Source organism: Sorex araneus, chromosome X (genome assembly GCF_027595985.1).
Source record: "Sorex araneus isolate mSorAra2 chromosome X, mSorAra2.pri, whole genome shotgun sequence".
Lineage (NCBI taxonomy): Eukaryota > Metazoa > Chordata > Mammalia > Eulipotyphla > Soricidae > Sorex > Sorex araneus.
Genome location: NC_073313.1, coordinates 359,387,722 through 359,402,762, shown reverse-complemented (window position 1 = coordinate 359,402,762; position 15,041 = coordinate 359,387,722). Strand labels below are relative to the sequence as shown.

The 15,041-nt window shown below is 65.7% G+C and overlaps 1 protein-coding gene across 3 annotated transcripts in view; it reads left to right on the top strand.

Moving 5' to 3' along the window:
• ADCY3 (adenylate cyclase 3) overlaps positions 1-14,978 on the top strand; it is a 67,123-nt gene extending 52,145 nt beyond the window's left edge. For all 3 annotated transcript variants that reach the window (XM_055120945.1, XM_055120947.1, XM_055120946.1), the window contains exons 4-22: positions 2,137-2,267; positions 2,384-2,495; positions 2,713-2,840; positions 3,403-3,561; positions 3,805-3,970; positions 4,058-4,189; positions 5,032-5,174; positions 5,805-5,966; positions 6,964-7,051; positions 7,715-7,831; positions 9,801-10,060; positions 10,262-10,327; positions 10,896-10,977; positions 11,456-11,614; positions 12,074-12,220; positions 12,824-12,943; positions 13,643-13,766; positions 13,998-14,122; positions 14,269-14,978. In XM_055120945.1, coding sequence (XP_054976920.1) covers positions 2,137-2,267; positions 2,384-2,495; positions 2,713-2,840; positions 3,403-3,561; positions 3,805-3,970; positions 4,058-4,189; positions 5,032-5,174; positions 5,805-5,966; positions 6,964-7,051; positions 7,715-7,831; positions 9,801-10,060; positions 10,262-10,327; positions 10,896-10,977; positions 11,456-11,614; positions 12,074-12,220; positions 12,824-12,943; positions 13,643-13,766; positions 13,998-14,122; positions 14,269-14,451 — 2,604 coding nt within the window. In that variant the 3' untranslated portion in view covers positions 14,452-14,978. The remainder of the gene's footprint in view (positions 1-2,136; positions 2,268-2,383; positions 2,496-2,712; positions 2,841-3,402; positions 3,562-3,804; positions 3,971-4,057; positions 4,190-5,031; positions 5,175-5,804; positions 5,967-6,963; positions 7,052-7,714; positions 7,832-9,800; positions 10,061-10,261; positions 10,328-10,895; positions 10,978-11,455; positions 11,615-12,073; positions 12,221-12,823; positions 12,944-13,642; positions 13,767-13,997; positions 14,123-14,268) is intronic.
• Positions 14,979-15,041: the final 63 nt, after the last annotated feature.

Sequence of the window (15,041 nt, the reverse complement as noted above, 5' to 3'; positions counted from 1 at the left end):
TCTGTGAGTTCCCCATCTAATCTGATGTCAGTACTGTGGGATTCGGAGGTGCTGGGTGGCGTGTATGTGGCTGCTGTGGCCGTGTGGCCCAGAAACTTCTGGGCCTGTAGACCTGGGCCAACGAGTGTCCCAGGGGGCCTGCTGTCGGGGGTGGCTTCACAGCGTGCACTGGGAGGCCTGACCTTCTGCTCGAGAACTCACAGCCCTTTCAGAAAGGTTCGGGGATCCGAAATGGCCTGCCTGGCCACGAGCTCCCCCTGCAGGGCAGGGCGGGACCTGCAGGGCCTGAGGTGATCGGCTTTGGATGCCCCTGAGGGCTCAGGAGGGACCGGGTAGCCGAGTGGGTGGAGAGGGCGGGAGCGGTCTGGGTCTGTGGGCACCGGCCGTGGGGTTTTGCAGGTAAAGGGGGCAGGGACGGGGTTGGCATGGTGCTTCGACTGCCCAGCCTGTGTCCGCGGCCTGCCGCCCACACACCTGGGGCCTCTGTCCCCTCCCCACGCGCCCTCCTCCCTAAGGGACCCGGCTGACAGGATAGGGGCTTCTTTGGGGCCCTTCCTCAGACTGCCCGGACTGGACAGACCCAGGCTCAACCGAGTGACCGCAGAGCCTCCTGCTCCCCGGAGGCGCCGGAACTTCCCGCCCCTGGACAGCAGAGGGAGTCCAGGCCTGGTGCTCCAGCTGGTTGGGGGGCCGCCCTAGGGGGGGCACCCCGTTCCTGAGTACTCAGGGGACCCCACTGTCCCCGTCCTTCTGTCCCGGGAGCACAGGGCTGAGAGCTGGGCCCTGACTCCTGCCCCCAGCACCGTCTGCTCGTGCCCCTGACTTTACCTCCAAGTCGACTGCAACCCCTCCTCCCCACCCAGCGCCCCCTCCTCCTTCGCCCCTCCCCCTGGGCCTGGGCAGCAGGGCCCCCCCGAGACCCCACGCCCAGGCTGGGCACTCTGGGCTTACTTGGTTTCTCATTCCTGAGCGGAGCTGAGCTGCGGGCAGACGCTCTGCCACCCAGATAGAGGCGGAGAGAGCCGGGCCCGGGGCAGTGGGCTCGCTGTCCCCTGCGTGCAGGGACCCCCCGGAGTCAGGGGCTCAGCTGCCAGGCTGGGGCCTGGAGGGCCAGACTCGGGGTCTCTGCGCCCAGGTCCCCTGCTCTGCACCCACCAGCCGGGTCTCCACCTGGCCCACGGCCAGCACAGGCATCAGCTCCTGTGAGTCCCGATGCCCCCTCGCCCCCCCCCCCTTGCTGCTGTTTGTCCCACCTGGCCCTGGGGCGCCCACGCAGGGTGGGAGCATGCCCCCTGTCACTCTCTCCCTGGGCTCCAGAGCCTTTTGGGTTACACCCGGTGGTGCTCAGGAGTAACTCCGGGCTCTGCACTCAGGAATCACTCCTGGCAGTGCTCTCGGGACCATATGGGATCAAGCCTGGGCTAGCCACGACCAAGGCACGGGCTCCACCTGTGCACATCGCTCTGGCCCTCTGGAACCTTCTGGCAATTCTCTCCTCGCTGGCCCCTGGCCTCCCCGGGTCTGTCCCCCCATGCGCTCACCTCTCTCCGGTCTGCAGATACCGGCCCCTCCCTCTGCACACGGCCCCGCCCCGCCCACCTGCTCTGGCGCCTGGGAGCTGCCCCCTCCCCCAGGAAGCGGCTGGATTAGGACCTGGCTCCTCGGATTCCCAGAGCGGCCTTGGGGCTGGTGCTCACTGGGCTTTGGGGCCACAGAGTGACACCCAACCAATGCGTGGGCCTCGCGGGGACACTGGGGGACGCGGTCATTGGCCTCCCCGGCCCGGGTGGTAGTTGGCTGGGCTCGGCCCGACCTTGCCGGCAGGTCTTGGTGCGGCTGCGCGGGGATCGCAAACGGGAGTGTGTGTCCTGCTCTCCGCCACCTCCGCCTCCAGCCCCACCCCGCCCTGACACCGCCCTCTGCGGGATCTGCCCCCTCCCCACTCTCCTCAGCCCTCCCGCTGCTGGGCTGTGGCCCCCCCATCAGCCTGCTCGCCACCCCCCCCGACTTTGCCCACTGGACAGTGCCCCCAGCATGAGAGTCCTCCAGTGCCCTGTGCTTGGGGGCGCCGGGCACACCCCTGCCGTGGGCCTGTGGGGAGGGTCCCGGCGCCCCTCACCACTCCTCCCCCTGCAGGAGAACCTTATGCTCTCCATCCTGCCCAAACACGTGGCCGACGAGATGCTGAAGGACATGAAGAAGGACGAGAGCCAGAAGGACCAGCAGCAGTTCACCACCATGTACATGTACCGCCACGAGAACGTCAGGTGCGCCCGGCGTCCTTCCGGGACCTTCCTGGGGGGGCCGCTCGGGGAGCCCAGCCAGGCGGGGGGCGGGGGCTGGCCTGGTGCCGCGGGCCTCACGGCGCCCCCTCGCCCCCCAGCATCCTCTTCGCCGACATCGTGGGCTTCACGCAGCTGTCGTCCGGCTGCAGCGCCCAGGAGCTGGTGAAGCTGCTCAACCAGCTCTTCGCCAGCTTCGACAAGCTGGCGGCTGTAAGTGCCAGGGCCCCCGTCCCGCCTCGCCCCTCCCTGCGGCCCTGCTGCCACCACCCCCCCAAGCTGGGCGCTGTCGGTGCTGGTCACCCCCTCTGCGTCCCGCCCTGCGGCCCCGCCCCGACCCCCACGCACGTGCTGGGCGTCCACCCCCATCCCACTCGCCCCGCCCTGCGGCCCCGCCTCCCTTGCCCCTCACGCCGGCCCCGCCCCCCAGAGGTACCACCAGCTGCGCATCAAGATCCTGGGCGACTGCTACTACTGCATCTGCGGGCTGCCCGACTACCGCGAGGACCACGCCGTCTGCTCCATCCTCATGGGGCTCGCCATGGTCGAGGCCATCCGGTGAGTGGGGCGGGCCCCGTCCTGGGCGCCCCCTCCCCCGGGGGTCTCGGGTGTTCCCCATCACGTTTCCACGCCGGGTCCCCCCAGCCAGGCCAGACCCCTGACTGTACCCGGTCACAGTGTGGCAGGGAGGGCACCTGGAGGGCCTCATGGGCACTCTGTCTGAGCACTCCCCCGCCCCAGGACACCGGGGCGCCTCTCTTGGTGCCCTGCTGGTGGGCTGGGGGACACCCAAGCTATGAGGACGTCCTGGCTGAGGCTTTGTCCCCGAGTCAGGCCGGGTCAGGCGGGGGCTTCACCCAGCTGGCCAGGATCTGGGGTCAATGTGGGGAGGGTCAGGCATGCGCTCGAGAGGCTGTGGGTGTCGTGTCCCCCGGCCACTGTGCCTCCACGCGCCCGCCAGAGGCATGGAGGGTAACCGTGTGCCCCCAAGCCGTGACCGCCTCGGCCGCACCCAGGCCTGGGGGCTCTGCGGGGCCGGGGTCCCGGCTGGAAGGGGCCTCGCGGGTCTCTGTGGGGGGGGCAGGGGCTGCAGTGACCCCCCCTTCCTGTGTGCCGGCAGGTTCGTGCGCGAGAAGACCAAGACGGGGGTGGACATGCGCGTGGGGGTGCACACGGGCACCGTGCTGGGCGGCGTCCTGGGCCAGAAGCGCTGGCAGTACGACGTGTGGTCCACGGACGTGACTGTGGCCAACAAGATGGAGTCTGGGGGCATCCCAGGGTGAGTCCCCGCACCCCTGCAGTCCCCCCTCGCCTCCCCACACAGCCCCCCCCACTTCTGCAGCTCCCCACAGCCTCCTATGGTCCCCCACACTCCTGCTTCCTCCCTCACCCCCGCAGCCTCGGCCCTTCTCATCCCTGCGGCCTCCTGCACCCCTTCAGCGCCCCCCCACCCCCGTAGCCCCCCCACCCCCAGTGAATCCTGGCCCTGCCGCGGGGTGACTCCCCCGCCCCGTGCCCGCAGGCGCGTGCACATCTCCCAGAGCACCATGGACTGCCTGAAGGGCGAGTTTGACGTGGAGCCGGGGGACGGGGGCAGCCGCTGCGACTACCTGGACGAGAAGGGCATTGAGACCTACCTGGTCATCGCGTCCGGGCCCTACGTGAAGAAAAACTCCCAGGCCGGCTCGGTGAGGCTGGGCGCGCGGGGGCGGGGGCACGGGGTGGGGCGTGGCCTGGCCTGCGCGGAGCCGCCCCTGACGCCCCGTCCTTCCCAGGTGCCCAATGGCCTGCCCACCGCCTCGAGGCCCAACACCCCGATCCTCATCGATACTGACACCAAGGAGCCCAACGGCGACGCCCACACCAGCGGCTCCACGACAGAGGAGCCCGGGGAGCAGGAGACCGAGGTACCACCGGGCCAGGCTGGGGATGCTCCCACAGCAGTGCTCCCGGGCCAGGCCCCACCCCACCGTCTCCTCAGCTATAGGGGGGAGGGGGCGTGTCCAAGAGGTGCTGGTCTGAGGCCTTGTCTGGGTCCTGCGTCCCTGGAGTGTCCCAGAGGATCTGGGGCTTCTGGGAGTGACGTCAGGGCTGGGTTCCCTGTGCACAGACCCAAGCGCTGACCCGGTGGCGGAGAGGGGGGCACCTGGGTGAGGGGCTTCTTGGGGCCTGCTCAGGTGTGGCAGGACAAGGTCGATGGGGCTTAAATAAAGTCAGTTGAGTTCTTTTCTGGAGGCGTGGGGTGTGTGTGGGGGGTTGGACCCCACCCAGTAGTGCTCAGGGGCTGCTCTTGGTGCAGTGCTCAGGGACCATCCACAGTCCCAGGGATGGGACCCGGGCTGACCGTGTGCTGGGCGAGTACCCACGATGGTTTCTGTTGTGACAAAAGGTGGCCCTTCCCGGGCTGACTTCCCTGAGGAAGGGGGAGATGTCGCCCTTCCCGGGCCCCTTCTGTCCGGGGCATTCGAGCTGGAACCAGAACAGCCCCCCAGCCCCCAGGATCGGGGGGAGGGGCCAGTCCTTCCCCGGTGTGAGGCTCCGGTCCCGCAGCAGGAAGTGCCAGAGCGGCTCGGGGCTGGGGGGCTGCCCCCACCACACTAGGGGTCACCACTGCAGCTGCCGGTTCAGGGGCCACATGGCTCAGGAGCTGGGCCCTTGCCCGCCATGGCCTGGTGTGTGAGCCTTTGTCCCTCGCCCCTCCACCACCCTGTCTTTCTCCAACCCCTCCCCACTCCCACCTGCACCCCAGGCCGACAACCCCGCCTTTCCCAACCCCCGCCGGAGGCTGCGCCTGCAGGACCTGGCTGACCGCGTGGTGGACGCGTCTCAGGACGAGCACGAGCTCAACCAGCTCCTCAACGAGGCGCTGCTGGAGCGCGAGTCTGCGCAGGTGTAAGTGCAGGGCCGGGCCGGGTGTGCGTCAGGGCCACGTGACTGCTGGGCCGGGTGTGAGGGTCAGGGCCACGTAAGTGTCGGTCCCGGTGTGTCAGGGCCACGTGAGTGCTGGGCCGGGTGTATCAGGGCCACGTGAGTGCTGGGCCGAGTGTGTCGGGGCCAGGTGTGTCAGGGCCACGTGAGTGCTGAGCCGGGTGTGTCAGGGCCATGTGAGTCCTGAGCCGGGTGTGTCAGGGCCACGTGAGTGCTGGACCGGTGAGTGTCAGGGCCACATGAGTGCTGGACTGGTGAGTGTCGGGGCCACGTGAGTGCTGGGCTGGGTGTGTCGGGGCCACATGAGTGCTGGGCCGGGTGTGTCGGGGCCACATGAGTGCTGGACCGGTGTGAGTGTCAGGGCCACATGAGTGCTGGGCCGGGGGTGTCAGGGCCACGTGAGTGCTGGTCCGGGTGTGTCGGGGCCACATGAGTGCTGGACTGGTGTGAGTGTCAGGGCCACATGAGTGCTGGGCCGGGGGTGTCAGGGCCACGTGAATGCTGGGCCGTGTGCGTGCCAGCCGGGCACGAGTGTGCCTGCGGCCAGAGAAAAGTCTTCCCCATGTCCTAGCGCCATGGGCTCGCTCCCCGCAGGGTGAAGAAGAGAAACACCTTCCTCCTGTCCATGCGCTTCATGGACCCCGAGATGGAGACGCGCTACTCGGTGGAGAAGGAGAAGCAGAGCGGGGCCGCCTTCAGCTGCTCCTGCGTGGTCCTGTTCTGCACGGCGCTCGTGGAGACCCTCATCGACCCCTGGTGAGGACGCGCTCCTGGGGGATTCTACCACTCCCCGCCCAGCTGCCAGCGCCTTTCAGTACCCGGAATATCACGGACGCCCGATGGGGACCCCAGCAGGGCTCGGGAGGCCGAGGAGCCCAGGGTGACGCCGCCGCCTCGGAAGGTTCTGGGCTCAGCCTCCTGCCCCTGGCGCTGGCGAGTGTGCGGCTCCTGGGTAGACAGCACAGCCGCAGCCCCTGGGGGAAGGTGGGGTGTTCTGGGCCCGGCCCACAGGCCACCCCACTCTCCTTCGGACCTTCCCAGGGCCAATCAACTCGCCCCTGCATGGGGGTCCCCAGAGCCCGGAGCCCTTGCGGACAGTCCGCCCAGTGGCCCCTGGCCCTCAAGGTGGGGGAGCACTCCCCTGCTGCTCCGAGTCGCTGTAGTGCCTGATCTCATCGCCTCTGCGGTGTCTGCCTGGGCCCAGGGCGTGACAGGGGTGGGGGGGGGGCTCTCGCAGTGACCACATGGGGAGCCAGGAGGCTGCGCCCAGCGGTCAGCAGCAGAATGCCCCATAAAGGGGAGGGGAGGCCGGCGTGGGGCGTGGGGCCGGGCTGCTCCAGCCTCTCCCCTTCATCCCCGATGCCGGGGCAATCGACATGTCAGCAAGGCCAGAAGGGGCTGCTGTGATTGTGGGGGCAGCTCGGGGAAGGGAAGGAGGAAGCAGCGCTGGTCACAGAACATTCCAGAGAGTCTCTTCCCAACTTTTCCTCGCGCCCTGCCCAGGGCCTCTGGGGCCTGGCTTCCTCTGAGCAGGGGGGGAGCTTCCCAGTCGGCAGTTGCGGGGAGGGTCACGCGTTCCCTGCCCTGCACTCAGTGGGCAGCCCCAGGACCCCCCCGCCCCCCGCTACACACATGGGCACGCACATGGGCACGCACCGCGGCTGTGTCACGTGGCCCTCCCTGCCTGGCCCCCTCCTCTTTGCTCTCCTGGCCTCTCACCCACTCGCTGCTCCCTCTGGTCTCTCCGTTGCAGGCTCATGACCAACTATGTGACCTTCGTGGTGGGGGAGGTTCTGCTCCTGGTCCTGACCATCTGCTCACTGGCTTCCATCTTTCCCCGGGTAAGAGGCGTGCCCCTGGCCCCTCCCGGCTCCCCGGAATTCAGCATCCCTTAATCCCACACTCAGCACTGACCTCTGTGGCCCTGTAAGGCTGAGTTGTGAGCCAGAGGGCTGTGGGAAAGCCAACAGCCAGTACGAGAGTGGACCCGCCCGAGGGCCAAGGATCTGACAAGCAGCCAAGGGACCAGGTTTCCCCTGCGAGGTGCCCAGGGTTCGACCCATGCTATAGGTGGCAGAGGACGCAGGGACACTGCAGCAGTGGAGAGAGACCCCCAAAGTGTCTCCTGAACTGGTGTCAGAAATGGGGTGTGGGCTCCTGCTGGCTGGGGCCGTTCACTGGGTTTGCTCTGGAAACACCCCCAGGTACCCAGGTACCTGCAGCTGGCATTTAGCCCGGCAGGACTGACACCAGCCCCGGAAGTCTGAAGCCTCAGCAGGCCACCGGGGGTTTGGGTGACTCGGGCGGACTCTGCGTTCCCCGTGGTGGCCGCCCTGTGCGGAGGGGGCAGAGAGAGAGATCCAGGGGCTAAGGCACCTGTCAGGTGCGACCCCCGGCATCTCACACAGTCCCTGAGTCTGAACACCGTCAGGGTGCGGCCCGAAAACAAGAAAGAGAAAAGTGACTGTGAAGGCTCCTGACCCTTGAAACTCCACCCCTTCTAGAACTTTCCTAAGAAGCTCGTGGCCTTTTCTATTTGGATTGACCGGACCCGCTGGGCCAGGAACACATGGGCCATGTTAGCCATCTTCATCCTGGTCATGGCCAACGTGGTGGACATGGTGAGTTCCCGCCGTGGGCGGTGGTCAGCTCAGGCACTCTCATTCCTCCCCAGCTGGACACCCTGCGGTGGCACAGAGGCCCCCAGTGGACGGCCCTGGCCACGCTGGAGAGGCCTCCTCAGGGGACTCCAGAACGGACTCCGCAGGGCCCAGGGGCCCGGTCCCACATGCCAGGCTCAGGGGGCACCTACCAGTGTTGAGACACTTGGTTTCCTCACCCCCGTCTCACAGGCAGGGCCCGGGAGTGGGGGGTGGTGGTGGTGTCATTTCCCTTAGTCTAGATGACACAGCTGGTCAGCCAGAGCCCAGAGTGGAGGTTCTGATCCCGTTTCCCTCCTGTGCCTCACTGCCCCCGGGCCGTGGCGCCCAGCGGCCCTGTGTGCGCATCTGCACTGGTCCCTGCTTCGGGGGCCTCTGCTGAGTCCCGGGGACAGTGCAGACCCCAGCCTGCTCCACCACCTCAGCCCTGGCAGCACTGCTGGGACCCCGAGGGCAGGCAGGAGGGGGCAGCAGATGCAAGCGCGGGTGCAGAGATGGAGCACACGGCACCGGGCGCACGGCAGCCTCGGGCTCCCCGTCAGCTGGGGTGCTCCCTCTTGTGTGGGCGGTGACAGTGACGTTCTGTTACTGTCAGAGACTTGGGCAGCTTGGGCACGGGGAAGAGCTCAGCAGAGAGACTCGTGCGGGTGGCGCCTGGATAAAAATGCCGCTGGAGAGACAGTCCAGGGGTGCGGGCTCTTGCCTTGCACGCAGCCGACCCTAGTTTGATCCGCGGCACCACTTAAAGTGCCCTGAGCACAGTCAGATGTGGGCCCACCACACACACACACACATACACACACACACACACACACACACAATCCCCAGGGTCCTCTGATTGTATCACTGTCATCCCATTGTTCATCAATTTACTCGAGCGGGTGCCAGTAAACGTCTCTATTCATCCCAGCCCTGAGATTTTAGCAGCCTCTCCTTACTTGTCTTTCCCAATGATTGGAGGCTCTTTCAGGGTCAGGGGATTGAGACCTGTTATTGTTACTGTTTTATGCATATCGAATATGCCAGGGGGAGCTTGCCAGGCTCTGCCGTGCGAGCAGGATACTCTCTGTAGCTTGCCTCTCTCCGAGAGGCATACATATTTATTTCCCTCTATGATGATGTGTCTCGCGGCCATGAAGCAGCCGCGCGGTCCAGGCATATGTTCACTCATGTGAGGTTCGGCTCAAGCATGTGTAAAGTGGCCTGGAGTGTGGCAGCGATTGGTTAGTAGAGGTTGGCTGCCGGGGCTGGGTCCTTTGGGGCAGGGAGGGCTCTCACTCGCCACCCCCCGCCCCGGGCGAAAACAGCCTGGCACGGAGTCCGGTGACATGGCTACGGGAGCCTCATTTTATGCTCCCTTCTGGGAGAAGCTGTGAGTTCTGGATTAACATTCCTGAAAGGCAAAGAGTGAGGAATTCTGGAACCTTCCCCTCCCCGGGCTGCATGGGGAAGAGAAGCCCAAGGCCCCTCCTGGGGCTTCCGAGTCTGCAGCCGGGAAATCCTGGCACCGTGGAAGGAGGGAACAGAGGCCAGGAAGGGTGTGTGCTGGAGACTCCCTCGGGCCAGGGTCCTTTGCCTTCTGGGCTGGGCTCACGGCTGCTGCCGTCCTGCCCACCTGGCGTAGGAGCGCTCTGGAGTGGGGCCCTCGAGGTGGGGCTCCGGCTCTGGTTCCCTGCCGGTGCAGGTGCTTCTCGGGCAGTTCTGGATTTCTGACACTAGGGCGGCGGTGCCGAGTTCTGCCCGCGCCTTCATGCCCCTGCCATGTGCCATGTTTCAGCCCTGGCCGGGTGAGAGGGTGCAGGAGGGGCTTCCCATCATTCCTGGGGGCGCCCTGGGGAGCTGTGGCTGTTGAAGGGGGGGCACTGCTGGGTAGCGGCCGCCACTGACCACCGTCGTGTGTGTGCCCTCGCCGCCCCCCCCCCGCCTCCAGCTGAGCTGCCTCCAGTACTACACAGGCGTCAGCAACGTCACCGCAGGCCCGGAGGTGGTGGACGGCTGCGTGCAGAACCCCAAGTATTACAACTACGTGGCCGTGCTGTCGCTGGTCGCCTGCATCATGCTGGTGCAGGTCAGCCACATGGTGAAGCTCACGCTCATGCTGCTGGTCTCGGGCGCCGTGGCCGTCGTCAACATCTATGCCTGGCGCCCCATCTTCGACGACTACGACCGCTGGCGCTTCCAGGAGAACGAGTAAGAGGAAGCCCCATGACGGCCCCCCGCCCCCGACACCGTAGTCTCATAGAGGTGGCTTCGTGTCTCGCCCCCCACCCCCCAGGCTCACGGCACCTCACCTGCCCGCCCTGGGTGGTGCGAACCTGGCACGGGGGCCCCGGGAGGCCGTGGGCGGGCAGCGCTGCTCCCGGGCTGAGTGCGTGCCTCTCCGTGCCGTAGCTTCCCCATGGTTGCCTTGGAGAAAATGCAGGTGCTTCCCGCCCCGATGCTCAATGGCACCGACAGGTAAGGGGGGCACAGGCCCCTCCTGCACTGGGCCCAGGGGAGACCCGTGCCAGACCCCCGAGGAGGCCTTCCGGGTCCAGGCTGATGTGTCCCCAGAGGCAGGCCTCAACCTGCCCGGGGTCAGAGGGTGGGAGGGAAGGCATCATCGGAGCAGCTCTGGCAGGAAAGAGGGGACCCCCCACCCTCCCGCTGAGAGGCGGGCCCAGGTTCAGGCGCCTCTCGAAGAGGACCTTGGAAGTTCTCCATTGCCTCTGACCGTGAAGTCCACGCTTTAAAGGAAGGTCCGAGAGTCCCTGCAAAGGGGACAGGAGTTGGCTCTCAGCGGCCCCTCGTACAGCAATCGAGGAATCCCGCACTGCTGGTTAAGGCTGCTGACAAGCGCCGTGGCCCTCACAGGCTCGTGGCGGGAGCTATTGGGAATGACTTAGTCCCGTGGGCTCGAGTGGAGGGGGCGGGGGCCGCTGATGCTGGTGCTGGTGTCACTGCCCACTGGCTCGAGAAGGCGCAGAGCCCGTGGGGGGTCGGGGTGAGGAGTTGCGGGTGTGCTCCGAGCGCCCTCTCCTTGCAGCCTGCCCCTCGTGCCATCCAAGTACTCCATGACCGTGATGATCCTCGTCATGATGCTCAGCTTTTACTACTTCTCCCGCCACGTGAGTGTCTCCCGTACTTCCTGCAGCGCTTCCCCCCCCCAGCCCCGACCCACCAGCTGCCTTCCCCTGGCATGGTCCTGAGCCCGCCAGCCCAGCGCTGGTGTCCTGAATCACCCAAGGAAGATGCTGCTGTCCCCTTCCTGGGGGGGGGGGGGGGTCGGGAAGGGCTCCAGGACAGGTCCTGGGGCTCCTGTGCCACCTAGTGGTTGGCTGTGGGAAATACAGCCTGTCCAGCCACGGCTCACCCAAAGGCATCTGCAGGAAACGGGGGCCCCTGAGCTCTGAGCGCCCCCCCTGCCACCCCCTCCCACCGAACGGACCTGTGGCTGAAAGGTCCCCTCTTGCCCCCCGCATACCCTGGAGGCCTCTGGGATCGCCTGGCGGCCTCTCCCTGCTGGCTTTCCCCTTCAGTCTCTCGCGTGCCCCCGGTGAGGAGGGGTCCCAGCCTGGAGTGCGCCCTGTCTGTCCCCATCCTCAGGTGGAGAAACTGGCACGGACGCTGTTCCTCTGGAAGATTGAGGTCCACGACCAGAAGGAGCGGGTCTATGAAATGCGACGCTGGAACGAGGCCTTGGTCACCAACATGCTGCCTGAGCACGTGGCACGCCACTTCCTGGGCTCCAAGAAGAGGGACGAGGTATGGGCGCTGCGGTGCCACTTGGGGGCACTCTCGACAGGAGACAAGACCCGTGCCCGAAGGCTCAGACACTTGGTGGGCCGAGGATGGAGCTCAGGGTGGGGTGGGGGCCGTGTGTGTCCCCATGCCCCGACCAGGGCAGTGTTTATTACACATCTGATGAGCTACTTTCTGGTAAAACAGCGCTGAATTCGTTTAGACACGTGTGTGTGTGTGTGTGTGTGTGTGTGTGTGCAAACAGTGGAACACAGGAGGGGATTCCCAGGGTAAGGCACTTGCCTCGCACGCAGAAGGCCTGGGTTTGATCTTCAGCATCACACATGGCCCCTGAGCACTGCTGGGCACGAACCCCCCCAAGAGTAGTTGCAGGAAAGCTGCAGGGTGGGGGCCGGCCTCCCTCCTTCCCTCCCTCCCCCTCTCCGGCCGCCCCTGGGTGCAGCGCTCGGCCCGTCTCTGCAGGAGCTCTACAGCCAGTCCTACGATGAGATCGGAGTCATGTTCGCCTCCCTGCCCAACTTCGCCGACTTCTACACAGAGGAGGCCATCAACAACGGCGGCATCGAGTGTCTGCGCTTCCTCAACGAGATCATCTCGGACTTCGACTCTGTGAGTGGCCTGCCCGGCTGCCACAGCGCAGCGGGCTCTGGTTTCCCAAGGGAGCCCCCCTGTGGCCACTGGGGCTTCTGAGGCCATAGGGGGTACTGGGAGCCCCGCACTGGCCAACAATAAGCCAGACCCTCCCCGGAGTCTTATCTATCCCCAATTCAGGAACCGCGCTTTTGGCAACTCCTATGGTCCTGGAAAGACACCCCCCACCTTTTTTTTTTTTTAAATCTGTGCTTGCACTCACCTGCCTTAAAAGGCTGGCAACATTGTATCAGAGTGAAGTTAAAGACGTAGGCTCAGCCCAAAAAAGCCCTGAGCAGGATGCGTGACCTCTAGGCTGGTCTCTGGGCTGCCCCGCCAGGTCCCTGTTCATACGCTGCGCCATAGAACAGCCCAGAGGGCGCTGGCCGTGCACGTGGCCAGCCTGGGTTCGATCCCTGGCACCGCATATGGTCCCGAGCCCTACCAGAAGTGCTCTCTGAGCACAGGGCTAGGAGTAGGCCTGAGACTCCCAAACCAGAACCACAAGGCAGAGCTGCTGCTAGGGCGAGGCCTTTGCCTCCGGAGATCCTGATATTTTCTTTTCCCTAACACTGGCCGCAGCTCCTGGACAACCCCAAATTCCGGGTCATCACCAAGATCAAGACCATTGGCAGCACCTACATGGCAGCTTCTGGAGTGACCCCAGAAGTCAACACCAATGGCTTCACTGGTTCCAACAAGGTAGCTGGCCGTGGGATGGCTGGTGGAGGGGGGCTCGGCGTCCGGGGCGGGGCTGCCACACTCCAGCATGCAGGACACCCATCCGCCTAAAGCCTAAGTGCCATCAGTGAGAGCTGGACGAGGGGTCAGACACCCGTGCCGTGGATGCAAACGCAGCTGGGTGCCTGTGAAGCTGACTGTGCAAAGCAGAGCGAGTGGACCCCCCACTGCCCCGACCAGGGAGGTGTCCCGGCGTCCTAGGTGGGCGCAGCCTTAGGCTCACTCAGAAGTGCTGCCCTGGGGCAGAGCGACAGTGGCTCGGACACCTGTCCTGCATGTGGCCCACCCGGGTTCGCTCCCTGGCATCCCACGTGGCTCCCAAGCACTGCGGGGGGTAATTCCTGAGCACCCCTAAGTGTGTGTGTCCCCTTATCTCTGCCCCCCAAAAGGGAGAAGTGGTGGAACCAGCTGCCCAGCAACTGGGGGGGGGGGTTGAGGGCCCCAGGATGGCTCTTACCACGTGACCTTGCTTTGTCTATGGGACGCAGCTGTGGACGGGACCCAGGCAGTGTGTCCCAGCAGCTTGTCACCCCAAGTGCTGCCGAGGCCCCTCTTGCTGCAGGCCGGCCTCCGCGGCTTTGTGTGAAGAACAAGTCGTAGGGTTTCCCCTCCACCGAGTGGCCGAGAGGCCCTCACGCGCCCCGCCCTCCCCCGCTCTAGGACGAGAAGTCGGACAAGGAGCGCTGGCAGCACCTGGCGGACCTGGCGGACTTCGCACTGGCCATGAAGGACACGCTCACACACATCAACAACCAGTCCTTCAACAACTTCATGCTGCGCATCGGTGAGGCGGGGCGGGTCGGGGCGCTGCAGGCCAGACCCCCACAGGGTCAGGCCCCCCCGGCCTGTGGCCTGTCCCGACCTTTGGTCCCTCCCATGTGTCCTTCCGGGGATGCGGGCGTCCCTGGTGAGGGTGGGGGGCTCAGGGCCCCAGACTCGCAGGGCCACGGGAGCTGCTGATGGGAGCAGCAGCGGGGTCTGGCTGTCCTGCATGAACGTCACGCCTCTGTCCCAGGCATGAACAAAGGCGGGGTGCTGGCCGGGGTCATCGGGGCCCGGAAGCCACACTATGACATCTGGGGCAATACCGTCAACGTGGCCAGCAGGATGGAGTCCACGGGAGTCATGGGCAACATTCAGGTACGTCACAGCTTCGCTCGTGTCCAGGGACGGGGCCGGGAGGCGTGCATCTTGCCCGGGCCCGGCTGGCACAGAGCACGGAGTTGGTGGGGCCGCGGGTGCGGGACGCCTCCCCCGACACCCCCCGCCCCGCCCCTCGCCCGCAGGTGGTGGAGGAGACACAGATCATCCTGCGCGAGTACGGCTTCCGCTTCGTGCGCCGCGGGCCCATCTTCGTCAAGGGCAAGGGCGAGCTGCTGACCTTCTTCCTCAAGGGCCGCGACAAGCCGGCCGCCTTCCCCAACGGGTCCTCGGTGACGCTGCCCCACCAGGTGGTAGACAACCCCTGAGGCCGTGCTGGGAGCAGGGGAGCCGCGCCCGGCCCCGTCGACCCTCACATAGACTGTAGGGCTGACCGGCTCCTCCGGGGCCCCCGTCCGGGCGCGGCCACGGTCTCCGCCAGCCGGTAGCTTCCCCAGAGTAGGGTCGCGGTCGTAGGCATAGAGCGGAGCCCACAGCAGGGTGGGGGGCGCCGTGCAGCGCCGCCCCTGGCGCTGGGCACGGCCCGAGTCCCGACGTTCCTGATAATCTTGAAAGGTTCTCCTGGAACCCGTCACCTTAGTCCCGAGAGCAGAGAGTGCAATACTTCCTTCCACCTGGGGGGCGGCGAGGGGGGGGAGATGGGTCTATTTCTGAGAGAAAATATATCAACAGATCTTTTACATTTATATTTTTAACTTTCTGTTCAAAAACACTTTTCCGATACTGCCTTGCCTTTCGAGCTCTTGCTACAGTCGCCTTTGCTACTGCTTTAAAAGAGAATTTACAGGTATTGTAAAGAACGAGAAGTTTTATTAAAAGCTATATTCAACTTGAACACGGCCCACGCGCGGTCAGTCGCCTGCGTCCTTCCTGATATGCTGGGCCTCGGTGCGCAATG